This window comes from Loxodonta africana, chromosome 9 (genome assembly GCF_030014295.1).
Source record: "Loxodonta africana isolate mLoxAfr1 chromosome 9, mLoxAfr1.hap2, whole genome shotgun sequence".
Taxonomy (NCBI): Eukaryota; Metazoa; Chordata; class Mammalia; order Proboscidea; family Elephantidae; genus Loxodonta; species Loxodonta africana.
The window spans coordinates 89,770,387-89,790,116 of NC_087350.1; the positions used below are offsets into that span (position 1 = coordinate 89,770,387).

General features: G+C 39.6%; 1 protein-coding gene across 1 annotated transcript in view; it reads right to left on the reverse strand.

Moving 5' to 3' along the window:
- Nucleotides 1-19,730, reverse strand: part of LOC135232469 (angiopoietin-1 receptor-like) — a 61,867-nt gene that overhangs the window by 7,110 nt on the left and 35,027 nt on the right. Inside the window, exon 2 of the mRNA XM_064291818.1 lies at nt 7,111-7,422. Coding sequence (XP_064147888.1) covers nt 7,111-7,422 — 312 coding nt within the window. The remainder of the gene's footprint in view (nt 1-7,110; nt 7,423-19,730) is intronic.

A 19,730-nucleotide genomic window follows, 5' to 3' on the forward strand; every position in this document is an offset into this window, starting at 1 on the left:
AAGAATGTACTACTTTTCTATTTTATAAAAACCTCCAAAATTTTGTTAATGGACAGTATTACAAATGTCCACAATTGAACAGGAACATTAATACTCCCAGGGAAGTATGGTTTACTCCAAGGCACTGTAATAATATTATCAAACATTTACTGCAAGCCAGAGAATGTTGGTGATCTTTAAGTGCAATGCCTCATTTGATTCTCAAATGTATCTGGTACAATCTCTAGCCCCATTTTTATTTTCAAGTGAGGAATCTATGATTTTGGTCAAGTAGCTTACCTTGGGTCATGCCATTCAGTCGCAGAGCTGGGATCAAACCTGTCTGCTTGACTTTGACTCCCAATACTCTCATAACTCTACTCTGCACCCTGAGTTGCTATTTAGGGTTTCAAGTGGAGTTATTGTACTTTACAAGACAAACTGAAGGGGAAGGGGAGTTAACGCAACATGAGAACAAAATAAGAAGGGTAGAGCAATGGTTGGCATCAAATCATTTACAAACTTCTATGGTTCTTATTGGAGCCCTTGTGGCACAGTGGTTAAGAACTTGGCTGCTTACCAAAAGGTCAGTGATTCTAATCCTGCTCCTTGGAAACCCTATGGTTTCTATTCTGTCCTATAGGGTCCCTATGAGTCAGAATTGGCTCAATGGCAATGAGTTTGATTTTTTTTTTTTTTGGTTCTTAATATTACATACCTTATTCTGCAATATCTCACTTGGCACAAGCTTTCAGGAACACATCTATTGTTTAAATCAAAGCTTATTTTAAATGCAGTCATAAGAACTGGCTTTTAAACAAATCCATTTTCTGTATCTCCATTTCACAGGTAAAGAAAAGTAAGACCACTTCTTGTTGTTTGTGCCATCAAGTTGATCTCACTCGTAATGACTCTATAGGACAAAGCAGAACTTCCCTCATAGAGTTTCCTAGGCTGTAATCTTTACAGGAGCAGATCACCAGGCCTGTTCTCCCCCGGAGCCATTGATTCAGTGGTTCGAACTACCAACTTTTCTGTTAGCAGTCCAGCACTTAACCATTGTGCCACCAAGAATCCATAATAAGATAACTAAACTCATTGCTGTTGAGTTGATTCCAATTCACAGTGACCCTATAGGACACAACAAATCTGCCCCATAGGGTTTCCAAGGCTGTAATCTTTATGGAAGCAGACTGCCACATCTTTCTCCCTTGGAGCAGCAGGTGGGTTCGAACTGCTGACCCTTTGGTTAACAGCTGAGCACTTAACCACTGTGCCACTAGGACTCCTAATAACTAGAGGTTAAATAAAAGTATTCCTGGTTGCTCAATGGTTAAGCCTTTGGCTACTAACTGAAGGATGGGCAGTTTAAACCCACCAGTGGCTCTACAGAAAAAAAAGACCTGGTGATCTACTTCTATAAAGATTACAGCCTAGGAAACCCTATGGGGAAATTCTACTCTGTCCTATAAGGTTGCTATGAGTCAAAATCAATTCGACAGCACACAACAATAACTTGCCTAAGGCCACAGGGCTAGTAAGTTGTGAATGAAAAATTAAGACTCAGGTGAGTATGAGTCTAAAAGCCATCTTCTCTCTACTGTAGCTTTTGCTTGAATTTAAACTATTCTTTACCTGTAATGGGAAATCCTGGTGGTATAGTGGTTAAGTGTTATGGCTGCTAACCAAAAGGTCGGCAGTTCGAATCCACCAGGTGCTCCTTGGAAACTCTATGGGGTAGTTCTACTCTGTCCTATAGGGTCACTGTGAGTCAGAATGGACTCCATGGCAACCAGTTTGGTTTTTTGGGTTTTACCTGTGATGACTTGGACTCTCGGTTTGAATGGATCATGACAGTCAATTTTTAACTGCTTGCGTTCTGGTTCAACATTCTAAACAAGTTCTCATTTAAACAGTGTTGAAGCTCATCCCAAGATCAATTTAGTTTCATTCCTGTGAAGCCACTGGGACACAAACCTCAGATCATCTTCACTCAGAAGGTGGAAACATCAGCAGAGGGACATTACTCTTCTACAAGTCAAATCCCAAATGACACATGTGAAAAATAATAGAGCTGTCCTTTCAGCCATGCTAGCTTTGGCACACCTCACATCCCTTTGTTCAACCTCTCTTCCCTCACCGGAGAGCCACGTTCCTGGGAATTTCTATTGTGTGAATTTCCCACTCGCCCTGGTGTCATTTAAAGGTGAACATTATAGTTTTGCTAAGAAAACCCCTTCCTTCGTTTGTAATAAATGTGATTTTATCACTTTCCACCATAAAATGAGCTTACTGCCTTCAAATCCTTTAATTACTACCATTAGCAAATTCAAAGATATGTTTTTAGGTGGGCTTCCGCTAGTTATTGAACCTAAACCCTTGCAATTTAAGGTGTGGTCCATGGTCCAGCAGCATCACATCGCCGGGGTCTTGTTAGAAATGCAGAATCTCAGGATCGCCCTCCCAGAGTCTGCATTTGAACAAGACCCCCAGGGGATTCATAAGCGCGTTCGGCTTTGAGAAGTACTAATCTAGAAAACCGCAGATACTTACATAAGAAACTGCCGATCAGAGAAATACGCGTAGGTATTTTTATATTACTTATAGAGATCATTTTGATAATTACAAATCAAACTTCTCAAGGAGGTGACAATGTCATTATCTTATGAAATGACGAATTATCAGCCACGAGGCCCTGTGGTTATAACAATGTTAATTCAGAAAGGACTCCTTCCCGTTAGGTATTATCAACCCAGAGAAAAGTGGCTGATGGGTGAGGGGCCAGGTTATCCTGGTCTGAACGTGACGCCGTCTCTGCTGGAGCTCTGTGCCTGCCTCTGGGCAAGTAGCATCAAGGGCACCAGAAGTCTGCCTGCCTGCCTGTCCAAGTCTGGGAGCCTAGGGGCAGAAAAAAGTCACTAAATAATGTGATTTTTGCCATAAAATTGGTGGACTTGCCTAAAGATTCAGCCTAGTGTGGAGAAACTGGAACCCTCATACTCTACTGGTGGGAATATAAAATGGTGGAACCACTTCGGAAAATAGTCTGGCAGTTCCTCAAATGTTTTAAACACTTACCATAAAAAAAAGGGCCTAGAAATTCCAGTCCTAGATCTATACCCAACAGAAATGTAAACATATGTCTTCTCAAAAATGTATACACTAATGTTTATAGCAGTACTATTTTTTTCTCTTTTAAAATTTATATGTAAATTGTTTTGGGACATTGGTTGCAATTCTGCAATGTGTCAGTACTCTCCCCCTTTCCACCTGGGTTTCCCGTTTCCATTCGTCCAGTTTTCCTGTCTCTCCTGCCTTCTCATATTTGCTTTTGGGCAGGTGTTGCCCATTTGGTCTCTTATACTTGACTGATATAAGAAGCACACTCCTCATGTGTGTTATCATTTATCGTACAGGCCTGTCTAATCTTTGGCTGAAAAGTGAACATCAGGAGTGGCTTCAGTTCCGAGTTAGCAAGGTGTCCATGGGCTATAGTCTCGGGGGTTCCTCCAGTCTCTGTCAGACCAGTAAGTCTGATCCTCTTTGTGAATTTGAATTTTGTTATACATTTTTCTCCTGCTCTATCTGGGACCCTCTATTGTGATCCCTGTCAGAGTGGTCAGTGGTAGTAGCCAGGAATCATCTAGTTGTTATGGTCTTGGGGTCATGTAGATAGTGGTTCATGTGGTCAATTAGTCCTTAGGACTAATATTTCCCTTACGTGTTTGATTTTCTTCCTTCCCCTTTGCTATGGACAGGATAAGACCAATAGCTCTCTTAGATGGTTGCTTGCAAGCTTTTAAGGGCCCAGGTGCTACTCACCAAAGTAGGATGTAGAACATTTTCTTTATAAATATGTTATGCCAATTGACCTAGATGTCCGCTGACACCATGGTCCCCAGCCCTCAGACCCAGTAACTCAGTCCCTCAAGGTGTTTGGATGTATCTAGGAAGCTTCTATGACTGTGTCCCATTTGTGCTCTATTATATATATGAAGATATATACTGTACATATAAAAATGTATGTAAAATTATCCACAGCCTAACCTATATATATATATTTTTTAACCTATATATGTACATGGGTATACTTCTATACACCTTCCTTCCCTTATTTAGCATACATATCTGCCTATGTATCTGTCTGTAAGTCATTATTTAACTGTTGTTGCAGGCTTGTGTATGCTACAGTATTTACTGTGGTTGCCTTTTTTTCTTTTCCTTGTGTTCCTTTAACTGTCTTCCTTTGCCTTGGTCAGGTTGTGCTGACTTCCCCTATATTGTGTGTTGGCTTTCCCTTTACCAAAGTTATCACTTGTCTACTATCAATTTGGAGCCCTGATGGCCCAGTGGTTAAAAGTTTGTCTGTTGACCAAAAGGTTGGCAGCTTAAATCCACCAGTTCCTCCTTGGAAACCCTATGGGGCAGTTCTACTCTGTCCTATAGGGTCTCTATAAGTCGGAATTAAACTTGATGGCAACAAGTTCTTCCCCATGCTTCCCCTCCCTCGAAACCATCAAAGATTGTTTCTTTCTGTGTATAAGCCTTTTCTTCAGTTTTCATAATAGTAGTCTTATACAATATTTGTCTATTTTGTCATTGACTTATTTCAATCAGCATAATATCCTCTAGATTTATCCATGTTGTGAGATGGTTCACAGATTCATCATTATTCTTTATCGTTGTGTAGTGTGTCATTGTGTGTATATACCATAATTTGTCTATCCACTCATCTGTTTGTGGGCTCTTAGGTTGTTTCCATCTTTTTGCTATTGTGAATAAAGCTGCAATGAACATGGGTGTGAATATGTCTATTCATGTGAGAGCTGTTATTTCTCTAGGTTATATTCCTAGGAGTGGAATTGCTGGATCATAAGATATTTCTAGCTTTCTAAGGAACCACCATATCGTTTTCCATAGTGGTTGTACCATTTTACATTCCCTCCAGGAATGTATGAGAGTTCCAATCTCCCCACGACCTCGCAAGCATTTATTGTTTTTGAGCTTTTGATCAATGCCATTCTTGCAGGGATGAGATAGTATCTCATCATGATTTTGATTTGCATTTCTCTAATGGCTAATGATCAGGAGCATCTTTTCATGTATTTGTTGGCCACCTGAATGTCCTCTTTGGTGAAGCATCTGTCCATGCTCTTAGCCCTGTTGTGATTGGGTTGCTTGTGTTTTTATTGTTGAGCTGTTGAAATTTTCTATATATTTTAGAAATGATACCTTTATCAGATATGTCACTGCCAAAGATTTTTTTCCCAGTCTGTAGATTCTCCTTTTACTCTTTTGGAAAAGTCTTTTGATGAGCATAAGTATTTTATTTTTAAGAGGTTCCAGTTATCTGGTTTACCTTCTGGAGTTTGTGCACTTTTAGTTATGCTTGATATTGTACTTGTACCACAAATTAGGGACCCTAGCATTGTCCTTATGTTTTCTTTCATGAACTTTATAGTTTTAGGTTTTACATTTAGGTCTTTGAAGCAGGATTAGTCTTAATAGCAAGAAGGTGGGAACAACCCAAATGTCCATCAACTGATGAATGGATAAGCAAAATGTGGTATAGCCATAAAATGGAATGATAGTTGGCCATAAAAAAGAATCAAGTACAGATACGTGCTACAACATGAATAAGCCTTGAAAGCACTTGAAAGTGCTACATAAAAGAAGCCAGTCACAAAAGACTTATATGATTCCATTCTTATTAAATGTCCAGAGTAGGGAAATAGAAACAAAAAGTAGATTAGTCGTTGCTTATCAATGGGGGCATAAGAGGATAAAAAAGTGATTGCTACAAGGTATGAGGTTTCTTTTTTTTGAAGTGGTGAAAATGTTTTAAATTAACTGTGGTGATGGTTGCACATACCTGTGAATATAATAAAAGCCACTGAATTATGCATTATAAATAGGCAAATTGTATGGTATGTGAATTATATTTCAACAAAGATGTTAAAAAAAAAAAAGATTTAGCTTAGGACTCACTTCTGTCTTGTGAGAAAGGCTCCATCAGATCCCTGCCTTGGGGGTGACAGCAAGAAGTAATTATGGCTTCTCCCTCTAAATCCTCCTTTGAAACTCTAGTGTTCTGTGAGCTGGGCCTGGGTGATCTACCACTATAATTGAATCATGGTCTTTAATCTAGAGTGGCAGACTACAAAAGTGGCTCTAATTCCTCATTCCTCCTTCTATCCATACTTTTTGCCATTTAACTTTGTAGTGCCCTCCCACTCTGAGTCTAGGCTTAGCCATTGGACTTGCTTTGGACAATAAAATAAGGCAAGAGTGATAGTGTACCAGTCTGAGGCTAGGTCTCAAGAGGCCCTGTGTATGTCCATTTGTTCTCTTGCATCTCTACCATCTCCACGAGAACATACCTAGGTTAGTCTGCTGAAGGAACATGAGCCAAGGTGCCCCATCTCAGGCCAGCCTAATAAGCCTACAACCAGCCAACCCCCAGACGTGAGCAAATCCAGCCAGGATTAGCAATACCACCTAGTCAATCTAGCTGTCTCAGACTCATGAGCTATAAATGCTTATTATGTATGTCACTGTGATTGGTGGTTGTGTGTTATGCAGAATTATTATAGCAATAGTTAAGTGATACAAGTAACCAACTAAATTAAGTTATTGACAAATGTTACCATTTTTAATTTTTTTTATTTCTACTGTAATTTTTCCCTGAAAGCATTGATTTCTATTGAGAGAACTCAAGGGCAAGTAAAATAAAGAACTAGCAAGTGAAAAATCAATGAGAAAGCTCAAAAATAAAGTAGCCCAGAGTGATTAGTTTGACAAGGTACAGTTGTCCTCATTGCTATAATTTTCATATTACATACATGTAAGATATATTTCACAGGAGACCATGGACCATTGATAGAGCACCATGAAATACTGTTATATTTCATTTCATCTCATGCACTAGACACAATGTCACTAGGACATGCTGTCTTTTATCTCTAATGTTCTGTGTACCAGACCCGGTGATGTTTAGAAAGAGGTGGACAAGGACTTTAAGCCCCACACTCAGGCAGCTCATACCTAGCCTTTGAGTGAGCAGATGCCAATACAAAAGGTGTGCATGTGTGTCTCATGGGCCTACCTGCCCATAACTGACGGGTGTATTACCTTGTTGCCGCATCTTCATGGTCCGTATCCTTATTGCCTCTCCTCGAACTCGCCCTTCACAGAAATAAGCACCATTGATTTTACTAGCCTTTTCCCTCTTCCAAACAACTTTTTTAGCCCATTCTCTAGTCACATCTTGAGTAACTTCCAGTGGATCCTGGTGCTGGTTCATTAAGGCTTCAAAGTCCCTTCCTATGGTGATGGGCTCATGGGGGTGCCACCCAGAAGCAATGCAGGTGAGGGATGTTTCAGCATCAGATACAAGAGGTAGGGAATTGATCAAGATCAGGTCCATGGCACCTTCCACGGCTCCTAAAAAGAAAGAAGGAGTGTGATATATGATGAAAATTAACACGGCCACACAGGATAAACTGCTGTTCACAAAGCCTTGTCTAAAAATAGCTGAGTGGTCAGTCTTTCTAAGATGCTATTCTATTTTTGTGCCTCTATTCCACAGGGTAAGACCCAAAACCCTTTACCATGACCCTACTAACTTTTCCTGCCCGACTCCCTTCTCTGGCTGCAACGAGCTACCAGTTATTCTTAGTCCCCCAAACAAGCCATGCAATATATATCTCAACCCACTATAGTGCCTGAGGCATAGCTGGGTATTCAGTAAATGCTTGTTGAGTTAAGACAAATTAAATTTATGATATGGTGTGCATTGTCACAGTAAGGTATTCTAAAGCATCAACCATGTGCTCTGTATGCTAACTTTAGATTTATCAATATCATAATTGATATTGAAAGAAAATTTATCAATATCATAATTATCAAAGAATTGCCCAATTTCACATTAAATTTTCTAAGAGAGGGACAGTAGTTGAGTGAAGTCTGCACTTTCCTCTGAGCCTCACTTGCATCATCTTTAAAATGAGGCAACTAAAATCTATCTTGCAGGATTCATGCAAAGATTAAATGAGTTAAAATACACCACTTGCCAACCACTGTGTCTGCCACATATTAAATATTAAAAACAAAACAAAAAACTTCAAACCCACTGCCTTTGAGTTGATTCTGCCTCATAATGACCCTATAGGACAGAGTAGAACAGGGTTTCCAAGGCTGCAAATCTTTACGGAAGCATCTTTCTTCCACAGAGTGGCTGGTGGGTTCGAACCGACGTTTTCATTGGCAGCCGAGCACTTTAACCACTGCATAATGAGGGCTCCTGATTGGATGGATATTCAGTGACCATTTCATCTCTCTTTATTTCCTGAACACATAGCCTCAAACTCCACTCCTTCCCCGAATATAAAAGCAAAATCTCACCTGCCCTTTAAAATATATCCCATAAATTTGGAGCAAAATCATTTAAGAGAAATTATTTTACTTTCCCTGTATTTCCCTCTCCCTCTCTCTTTTACCATCTCTCCCTATTTCTCTCTCTCTCTCTCCTCTTCTACGTTGATTTCAAAGTGTTTTAATATGGAACAAATGGAACCTGTGCCTATTCTCTCTTCTCTTTAAATGTAGAAATATCTGGGATGGAGAATGTTCTCTGGCTTCATTGGCAGTTGGTTCTCAAGTCTACGTAAAATATTCAGAAGACTAGATAGATCAAGCACATTGAGTAATAAAGATGAAACTGGACTCTCCGAGACCTTGGTATAAATGCGGGTGATGCAAGTAAGCTACATGTTATCTCATTTAATAGCCATTCAATTCTCCCAACAGCCCTGTGAGGTAAACACCACTATTTTAATTTTAAAGATGAGGACAAAGAGGCTCAAAAAGGTTAAGTGAATTACTCTATATTCCACAGCTATGGAAGACAGAGCTGGGGTTCAAATTCTAACCGGTCTTTCATGCCCTATTGTTCCTACTTCACAGCCTTAGTACATGCTGTTCCCTCTGACTGGAATGCTCTTCCTCACTCTTTGCATACCTCACCCTTTGGGTTTTAGTTTAAGTACCACTTCTTTGTAGAGAGCTTTTCTGCCTGGTCTATCTGCAATACCTATGCACTCTCATCCCATTATCCTGTAGTTCACCCTCTTGTTCATTTTCTTCATAAAAATTGCCACCATTTGTGATTATTTTATCTATTCCATCTTTCCCTAGACGATAAGTTCAATGAGGATGAGGACTGAGGCTGTTCACATTGATTTGTATAGGAACATCCTCTCTGTCACAGTGTTTGGTATATAGAGAATTTAATTAATATTTGTTGGGTGGAAGGATAGCAGGGTGGATGGATGAAATGATGGACAGATAAATGGATTGATGGACAAATACAATTCCAGATCTGCCTAATTCAAGTCCATCCATTCACTTAGCTGCCTCTCCTAGAAGAATGAGGTTAAAAATGAAAATTCTCTCTTGAGTCTAAACTGACTTCACTGTGTGTATTTAAAAGACTTCTGGTAGCAACTAAATTTATAGGGAAGAAAGAAAATGTTACAGCTTTTACGAAGTGCCATAGGAAAGCAGTCAATGGTTGCTGGGCATTTGGGGCTAACTGGTATTCATTTACCAAACCATTTTTGAGCACCTACTTTTGCCAAACATTGTGCCTGGCATGAAGTCCTCATATAATTTGTTTTTAATGGTAATTACCAATTTTTGCTGTATGCAATGATGTTTTGAGGGTTATCTTAAAAAAAAAACAACTAGGAGTTTAATCTTTAACTGATAAATAGGAAGAATTCAACATCAAGTCTTAATTTAAGCAGAGCTAAGTTTGCATTTTATTGTGATACTAACTCAATACTTGGGATTGGAAGAGAAAAACTTGCTTAGAATAGTTTCCCAACCCTATCCCTGAAGTATCTGACTTGCTTCTAGCCTCATCAGGAACTTTAAGATCTCAGGACCGAGAGCAGAGATCAGGATAAGAAAAAAATACTAACAGGGATGAGCTAGGAAATCTAGCAATGAAATTACAACCTCCAAAAATAAGACCGGAGCACACTTCCCCTTTGTGTGCACCTTCAGCCCTGCCTCTGAGTGAACACCACGTCATCTCCCACAGTCAGTCATTCCAGGCTTGTTCTCAGAGACGGTCATCAAGAGGAAGGAAACAGTGTAATTCTTTCAGCTCCATTCTATCCAGCCCATTTCTAGGGGCAGTTGAGTGAATTGCCAAAACCGAGGTATCGGCTCTGAACTCACGGCATTGGCTGTGGTTTATTTAATGACTTCAGGAAATAATAGAAAAAGCAGTTGATTTAGAAAGACAACCACTGTAAATTGGCCTGCAAACTGTTTCTATGTATGCATCTGGTTTCTTTTTCCTCTTGTTTCTCCTAGCTATCTGCCTTTACTCTCAGTGATGGAAAGGGAGTCTGGACTTGACCCCACTTTGGTACCCCTGTTCAGTATACCAGTTATAAGACACTGTCTTGCACCGTTGAGCTCTCTGTCCTGTGTAACACCATTTACAATAGAAATACCAGAAGGGTTGTGTAGGTGAGCTTTAGGTATGAGAAGGCATACTATCAGGTTTTTTTAGAGTGGATCTTAAAAATTACCTGTTTAGTTTTCCTAAAATAAGAATCCATATTTGTATTTACTTGTATGTGACTAAAGAACTTCTGGAAGGTGACCCCAGAGACTAAGAATAGGTTTGACCTGTGGGGAGAGAACTGAGTAGTCAAGGGACAATTATGGGAGGAAGACTTTTCATCATATACTTACTTATACTAGCTTTTGAACCATCTGAATATTGTCTACACAAAAAAGTTAAACTTAAAAAATAAATTTTATTGTCCTTCCCTTAAAAAGGGGTAGTTGGGAGGGAATCAGGAGCCAAGCAAACACATATGTTTCTTATCATGAATTCCTATATCCCTCCAAATCTTGTTGGATTGCATCCAAATAATACATTTTCCCTTCCTCTCTTCTTTGGACTAATAATAGGAAATGTGATATCATCCCTCAATACTGACAAAGAACTTGGGTTAAAATAAAATTAAGAAAAAGAAGAAGGAAGATGACTAAACTTAGCCTCTCAAAAAGAGTAGAGGAGGAGAAGCCCTATTGCAATGGAGATAACAAAGGCCTGGGCTTCTTGCAAGAGTTCTGCTACTGACACTGTGAAAGGCATGGCATCCTGGCTCGTACCACCCAAGGAATCTGCCATCTGGGGCATTTTCCTGAGAATAATTGCCAAAGACAGATCCTATCTGAATTCACACTGACATCAGTCCCTGGGTCTAATATCTTTTCCACAGTACTTCCTTTCCAACTCATGTTAGGGACTGGTATTGAGTTTTTTCATTACAACCATAGCCTAAAGGGCTCTGATCAAATCCATTAATTAGTCCAATTTACCATCTATCATCAAGGCTAAGAGTTTTCTATAAATAAGTGAGATGCATATTGGATTTCCCACATTAGTTGTTTGGGGACTTGGTATTGTTTTCTCATAGCAAAGATCCCCTTCCAAACACTTTTCAGTGCATTAAAGTAGGTAAGAAAATACTTGCCATCATGACACATTGCATCTGTCAAGTTAACAAATGATTGTTTATCACAACAAAGCACAGTGGTTTGCTAATTGTATTTCTTTGTGTGCTATATTGAACAGCAACTCATCTATCATGGTAACATCTTCTGACTGAATCCCATGGTGGTGAATGAGAAACGTTGAAAACCTGTTGCATTTTGATGTTCTTGCATTCAATATTGCTTTGAAGAATGAGCCAATAACTAAGACGTGGAAATATTTTTATCTAAAAGTAGTCATAGAAGTGGTTGTGGACCTAAATCAACACTCATGTAATAGAAGTGAATTGAATCACAAATTAGAGTCAGAGCTATGCTTTTCAAAATGCTTCTAAGAATCCTGATTTTCTGAGGCAGTGTTCCAGCAGTTTCTGAGCATGGTAGCGGGGCAGATGAAATGAGCAGGGTAGATTCCAGACACCCACACACACATATGCACTCTTACCAAAGCAGTTCTATTGTCATCTTTTTTTTTTTTTACATTTTGGTTCCATGTAAGATGTCATAATGGAAAAAAAAAATGATTTTGCTTCATTAAAAATATATAAAAGCTCAGAGGTCATTCATTTTTAACTTTTTTTTTTTTAACAGATGAGAAAAATGAGATCCAGAAAGGCTGAATATGAATATGAATGAAATTACATTCTATTGCAGTACTACATGGTTCCTCTAATTAGCTTGCTTTCCTTCTCTTTCCACATTCAAGTTCAGTGCAGATGCAGATAGTCAGGTTCTGATTAACCCAGCTTGCTGATACAAAGCACTGGCTAGTTAAAAGTAAAAAAGTAGATTAAATCATTGCATTAAAAAAAAAAAAGAAAGAAAGAAAACCATTGCCATCAAGTCTATTCTGACTCATAGCGACGCTATAGGACAGAGTAGAACTGTCTCATAGGGTCCCCGAGGAGTAGCTGGTGGATTTGAACTGCCAACCTTTATGGTTAGTAGCTGAGCTTTTAACACCACAAAGGCACTGCTAAATCATTGTATAGTAAGGTTATTTCTTTGTGTTTGTTATCTTCTCAGAATTGCAGCATTGGGTAGAGTTTCAAATATGTGTTGGGAACAACACATCATGTCTTCAGAAGGGCTTTCATAAGGTTTGTTGGCAGTTTGGTATTAGCTACGTTTATAATTTTTCTGAAGTGTTTTTGGTCCTCTTACCTTTGTAGCAAGAGATACCTTAAAATTCTAAATATTTAAAATGACAATTAACATTACCTTGGCCAAAAGCATTTCTGAAATCAGGGAATTGGAAATGAGTGGCAAGGTTCTAGCCAAAAGCATTTCTGGAATCAAGACTCTAGCAAAGAGCAGAAGAAACAAATACCAGGATAATATCCAGGATATTTTGTGGAATTTTTTTTTTTTAAATTTGGTTGGGGTTTTTGTTGTTGTTGTTGCCGAGAGAAGAAAAATTCTCTTCAGTTCGAAAAATACTAAGCCATTTGCACATTCATTTTTTATTAAACAAATTTATAGAGTACCTTCACCTAGAAAGTGAAGAGGACTTGATGCACTTACTGGGGAAGATCGAAGACCACAGCCTTCAGTATGGATTGGTCATCAACATAAAGAAAACAAAAATCCTGGCAAGTGGACCAGTAAGCAACAGCATGATAAATGGAGAAAAGATGGAAGTTGTCAAGAATTTCATTTTACCTGGGTCCACAATCAACACCTATGGAAGTAGCAGTCAAAAAATCAAACGACGTATTGCATTGGACAAATCTGCTGCAAAAGACCTCCTTCAAGTGTTAAAAAGCAAAGGTGTCCATTTTGAGGATTAAGGTGCACCTGACCCAAGTCACTGCTAATTTCAATCACTTCATATGCATGTGAAAGCTGGACAATGAATAAGCAAGAAGGAAAAAGATCTGATGCATTTGAACTATGTTGTTGGCAAAGAATATTGAATATGCCGTGGACTGCCAATAGAACAAAGAAATCTGTCTTGGAAGAAGTACAGCCAGAATGCTCCTTAGAAGCAAGCATGGCAAGACTTCATCTCATGTACTTTGGACATGTTATCAGGGGAGACCAGTCACTGGAGAAGGACATCATGCTTGGTAAAGCAGAGGGTCAGCAAAAAAGAGGAAGACCCTCTATGTGATGTACTGACATAGTGGCTACAACAATGGACTCATAGCAACAATTGCAAGAATAGCACAGGATCATGCAGCATTTCATTCTGTCATACATAGGGTGGCTACGAGGTGGAACTGACTCTATGGTACCTAACAACAACCACACTCTGTGCCTGGTACTGCACTCAGCCCCAGAGGTAAAATAATGAACACAATAGACATGGTCTCAACTCTCAGGTAGCTCATAGGAGAATGTGGAACAGATACAGAAAACCAATCACATAGGTAAATATAATATTGCAACAATGATAAATACTGTAAGAGAGAATCACAAGGTGCTATAGATAAAAAATAGACAGTAGTCTCTAAATGGTGCAAAAGATTAATGGTCTCATCTGCTTACCAAAAGATTGGAGGTTTGAGTCCACCCAGAGGTACCTTGGAAGAAAGGCCTGGCAGTACTTCCAAAAAAACTAGCCATTGAAAACCTCATGGAGCACAGTTCTACTCTGATGAAGAGGGTTGTCATGAATCAGAATCAATCTGATGGCAACTGGTTTTTATGAGATAGTATAATGCTGAACCTAAAATAGACTTGATGATGGTGGTTGGAGGGTAAGGAGTAGAGGGAATGGGGGTCAAATAAGGCATCCCTGAACAAGTGACGTTTGACCCGAAGGACAGTCAGAGTTACCCTGGCAAAGCAAGGGGAGTGTGAGAAGACAGTTAGGAAAGTCTTCTCCAAAGGGCAACTACCTAGCAGGGTTTTGAAAAATTGATAATTAAATAATGGGACTCACTTCTAGAAATGTTCTTCCTTAAATCTATCCATGATTGGCATTACTTTCTTTTTCTTGGATCCCAAGAACTATTGGACATCATTTCTATGTGACAATTCTATCTTAAAGTATTTTTAGTATCTTCTCTGCTTTCTCTCCCCTGAAGAAATCCAGTTTCTAGGCATGCTTCCCAAACTTTGATCATTTTTGCTATCCATGATCCTTTTATGCATGTGGCAAGTCTCTGAGTAATAACTTAATCCTCAAGGATTCTTCCAAGAAGATATTAGGCAATTAACAAGAAAATACTAAAATGTACTAGACTGGAAGTAAACAAGGGAAGTTGCTAACTTTTTATTGTGTAGTTGGGAGTTTGGAGTTACATAGGAGCATCCTGTATGTGACTGGACTGTGTCTCTCCAACAACACACTCTTCTCACCCTGAAGTTGTGCCAACCCAGTTTCCTCACAGGGTATGTCAGCTTCCCATTCCTGCTTTCCAGCCAATGGGGCCCTTGTCTGTTTGTTGGAGGGAGTAGCATCCTCTCTCCCCATTTAAACACCAGAAATGTCCACCCAGGCAAAATAACACATGCTCTAATTAGTTTTAGGATTAGTCAGCTGGCGGGAAACTTTTTATTTCTAGGGAATAGGCAGAGTGTCCACACAGTGAGATTTCATTGAACATTCAGCACAGGTGTGCACTTATATGCAAATACATTCTGTGAGGCAGAGATGGGGGCGGGGCATAAGAGCATCAAATCAAAGATTGTTTAAGATGGAAGGGACTTTAGAGATTTCATGGTGCAAGGCTCACACTTTACAAAGAGAAATTGTAGAAAAAGGACTGGTCACTGGTCACGCAGAGGGTCTTGACAAAACCAGTCCTTAGGCACTGAGTCCTTTCCAGGGCCCTTTCTGGAACCCCAGGGCAGAAGTGTAAATGGCCAAATTCTTAACTTGAGAGAATTTGGGAGGTTACAAATATGGCAGAGAGGCACCTGGAGAATCCTGGAGCTTGGTCGATACTGGGGCAAGGAAGGAGAGAGGAGAGGTAGCTAAAATGCTGGAAAGGGTACAGGACAGAGAGATCGGGAATATCCAGAGACAAGTTTTGCCCACCTCACAGATTCCCCCAAACCTGCCAATGGTCATAATCTTCCCTATCCAGGTTGCCCTGAGAGAGAGATGCTCCCTAATCGGACCATGTCCTTTCAGCACCAGAAAACGTATCTGGTGTGGGAGGAATCCATATTTGGAGCCAGGCCACCTTCTTTTTCTGTGTGTCTGTCCTGATTCAGTTACCCACTATGTTTCCCTCTGCCCTTATGCCACCCAAAGAGATGCATGCCCATACCACCTCTCCCTCCAAGCACTGAGCTAAAATAAACTCTTAACTCCTCAGTGCCCTGTTCTCCAGGTCCCAATAAAGTAGGCAATTTGATTTATTTGTTTGCACAAAAAGAGAAAGACCGAGAATAGGTTAAAGTGAAAACATGCTGGGAACTTTTGGAGAAGCAAACCATAGAAACAAGTGTGTAACGGTAGAATTTCAGGATCATGATAGTAGCTAACAGGAGATTGACAGGGGAAGAGGCCAGACTTCCCAGCAGGGCTATGTAGGGAAAGAAGGTAACATGTATTATTACATACTACATACCAGACATTATGCTGGGTACTTTACAAATACTGTCCACTTGAATTCTCACAACATTGAAGGAAGGTATTTATATTCCATTTTATAGGTGAAAAAAACCCACGAAACACAAGAATGTTCAATAATAAACCCAAGGTCACAAAGATAGTAAATGGAAAGACGGAATTAGAGCTCATGTCTCACTGATTTTAAGTTCTATTACTACCCCCTATGTTTCAGGGGCCTTGGTGGTGCAGTGGTTAAGTTTTTGGCTGCTAACCAAAGGCTGGCAGTTCAGATCCACCAACTGCTCCTTGGAAACCCTATGGGGCAGTTCTACTCTGTTCTATAGAGTCACTATGAGTCAGAGTCTACTCAACAGCAACGAGTTTGATTTTTGGGGGGGCTTATACTTCATTGTAAGTACCACAAGAGAAGCCTATTTTACTCACCATAGTATTCCAACAATTAGCACAGTGCCTGGCATATAGTAGGTACTCAATGATTATTGATGAATGGATAAATGAATGAATAAATGCAACTTGCCTCCAGTGAATGAAATTCATTTCAATAAACATTTACGTAATAAGTACTACAGGCTGGGCTCTGTGGTACATTCTAAGGATGTGCAGCCCAAGAGAAAAGTAAAATATGATTTGTCTAAGGCTGGGTTCTCTAGAGAAGCAAAAACACTGAAGTGTCTACATATACATAGAGAGAGAGAGAGAGAGAGAGATTTATATAAAGGAAATGGCTCATTCAGTTGTGGACGCTGGAAAGTCCCAAGTCTGTGCGTCAGGCTGGAAGTTTCTCCTGACTCACGTAGCTTCAGGGGCTGGTGAACCCAAGATCGGCAGGTCAGACAACAGGCCTCTGGCTCACAGGCTGCAGAGGCCGACAAATCCCAAGATTGGCAGGTAAGCTGGCAGGCTGCTAGCTCACAGGCTGTGGTGGCTGACGAGTCCCGAGAACAGGAGGTAGACTGTTAGTTCAAGTCCCAAGAATCAGAGGTCAGGTGAACAGGAGCCAGCTGTAGGATCCCAAGGAGCAACAGCCCTTGAGCCTTGTCAGAGAGTCCACCTACACTGGATGCAGGCCATACCCCTAAGGAAACTCTCCCTCGATTGATTGGCTACTCACAGTAGATCCCATCCTGGAGGTGATCACATTGTATCAGACCTCATCATGGCAGTGATTACAGCATTATACAACTGCCAAACTACATCATAACTGTCAAACCACCGAGAATCATGGCCCAGCAGAGTTGACACACAAACTTAATGATCACAAGCTTCTGCCTACAATAAACTCAGCCTGGCCAACCAAAGGCATGAATATTCTCAAAAGCATAAAGGAAAACAATGACAGATTTGATTACTACCAAAAAAAAAAAGCCCTAAATCTTCTACACAGCAAAAGATGCCATAAACAAAGCTAAATGACCAAGTTGAGAAATATTTTCACAATGTAAACCTTAAAAAGTTATTATGTATAATATATAAAGAAATTCTACACATCAATAAATCAGTGGCAATTTGCAGAGGAAGGAATACAATAGTCAGCTGCAACTGATTGAAAAAAAGGCCACAATATTTTGCAGCTCCTTTCACCAAGAGATGGAATCTATTTCTCTATCCCTTGAATGTAAGTTTGGCCATGGGACTTTCCCTGATCAACGGGACATTAGCAAATGTGATGCAAGCAGAGGTTTGAAAAGTGCTTTCCACTGGGGCTTTCCCACTGGTCTTTCCCTCTCCAGCTTCTCTTTGGAACTGTGAGATCACCATGGGACTAACTTACAGTTCCATGAGAGCACATGGAACAGATATGAGCCATCTCAGCTGAGGCCCCACAGACCAGCTGCCAGATACAGGAGGAAGCCATTCTAGACCATCCAGCCCGAGCTGAGCCATCAGCTGATCACAAAAATCAGCCAATGCAGCCTAGACAGAGGAACTTCCCAGCACACCTACAGAATCATGAGATATAACAGATTTTTGTTGTTTACCACTATGTTTTGAGATGGCTTGTTACTCAGCAAAAGCTAACTAATAGACCAATAAACATATAAAAAGATGCTGCATCTGACCACAAATCCAATATATAAACCAAAAGGGCATATCATTATTTGTCTATCAAACTGACAAAGAATAGAGAAGCTGATAATATCTAGTGCTGGTTGATAAACAGGAGCATCTACACTGTTGGTGAGCAGTGTAAGCTGGTAAAACATTTTTACAGGGCAAGTTTGCAATATCTATAGTAATTATTTTTTTGTTGTATAGTAATTATAAAGTTACATAAAAGCTACCTCTAATTCATCATTTATTATATGTCAGGCACTGTTTTAAGTGTTTTACACACAACAAATGCATTTAATCCTCATAGCAATCTTATATAGAGTAGGTACTATGACTATCTCCATTTTATAGATGAGGCAGCTAAGGCACAGAGAAGTTAACATGTTGGTCATTATCACACAGTTAATTAGAGGTAGAGCTGAGATTCAAATTCAGGCAGACTGACTTCAACACCCATTCTTTTAACAGTTAAGCTATACCCACATTGTACCTGTTCTTCCAGTAATGCAATGAAAAATAAAGTTGTTTTTTCAACAAACAGTGTTAGAACAGTGGAACATCCATAGGGGGAAAAAAAAATGAGCCTCACCCTAAAACTTCCCACTACACACAAAAAGAGCTGTACACCCAAAAAAGTCAATTCTACTTCGTTAATTTAATTTTAAAAATTATAATAAAAATGTATCTTTCATAGTTACTAGTACAAATATGCAAAGATATGGCAAGGATGTTTACTGCAGCATACAGCCACAAACTGGAAAGACCAAGTTCACAAACGGGTGCTTGGCTAAATAAATAAATGGTATATAATATACATAATAGAATATTATGTTTGCATGGAATGAGATCCTTGAAATGCAAAGCAATGAAAACAAGATGCAGAACAGTACATCTGATCTCATTTTTGTTGAACTATAGAGAAAACCCTGGAAGTCACACACCAATCTGTTAACAGTGGTACCTCTAGTGAATGAAATTGCCAGACGTGGAGAACAGGAGTGGATTGGGGAAGAAGAATAGAAGACTGTCACTTATTGCTTTACATACTTCGTATTATATTTCAACTGTAATTTTAAAATAAAGATTTTTATCTGTCAAAAGGAACACACAGTTCATTAAATCAATGGTAGTGTTCTAATTCGTGGTTGACATATCTCTCTCCTTCCCTCAACTGGAAGCTCCCTGAGGAAAAGGATGTTTTTGTTCATCTTCAGTTCCATCAAGCATTGTCTTGACAGCCTATACATACTTTTAATATGTTTGAGTTGAATTGGAAGAGCACGGTAATCAAAACTAATACATCTGAAACCCAGGGGATGATTTCGTGAATTGCTAATTGCCTGGCACAATCAACAGAACAGTGGAGTAGTTAAGAGTTTCAGAGCTATCGCATTTTCCCAATCCGTGAAATGGGAGAATGGTAGCCAGATCACTGATTTCTGCATAAAGGGTATTTTTGTTAGCATGGAATAAAGCCAGTTTAAATAAGTGAATCTACATGAACTATGGTTTACGTCTCAGCTACACAGAGAATTTTTTTAAGTCATCTTGGAGCTAAAGCCACCTTAGAAGGACAGCTAATGGCTTT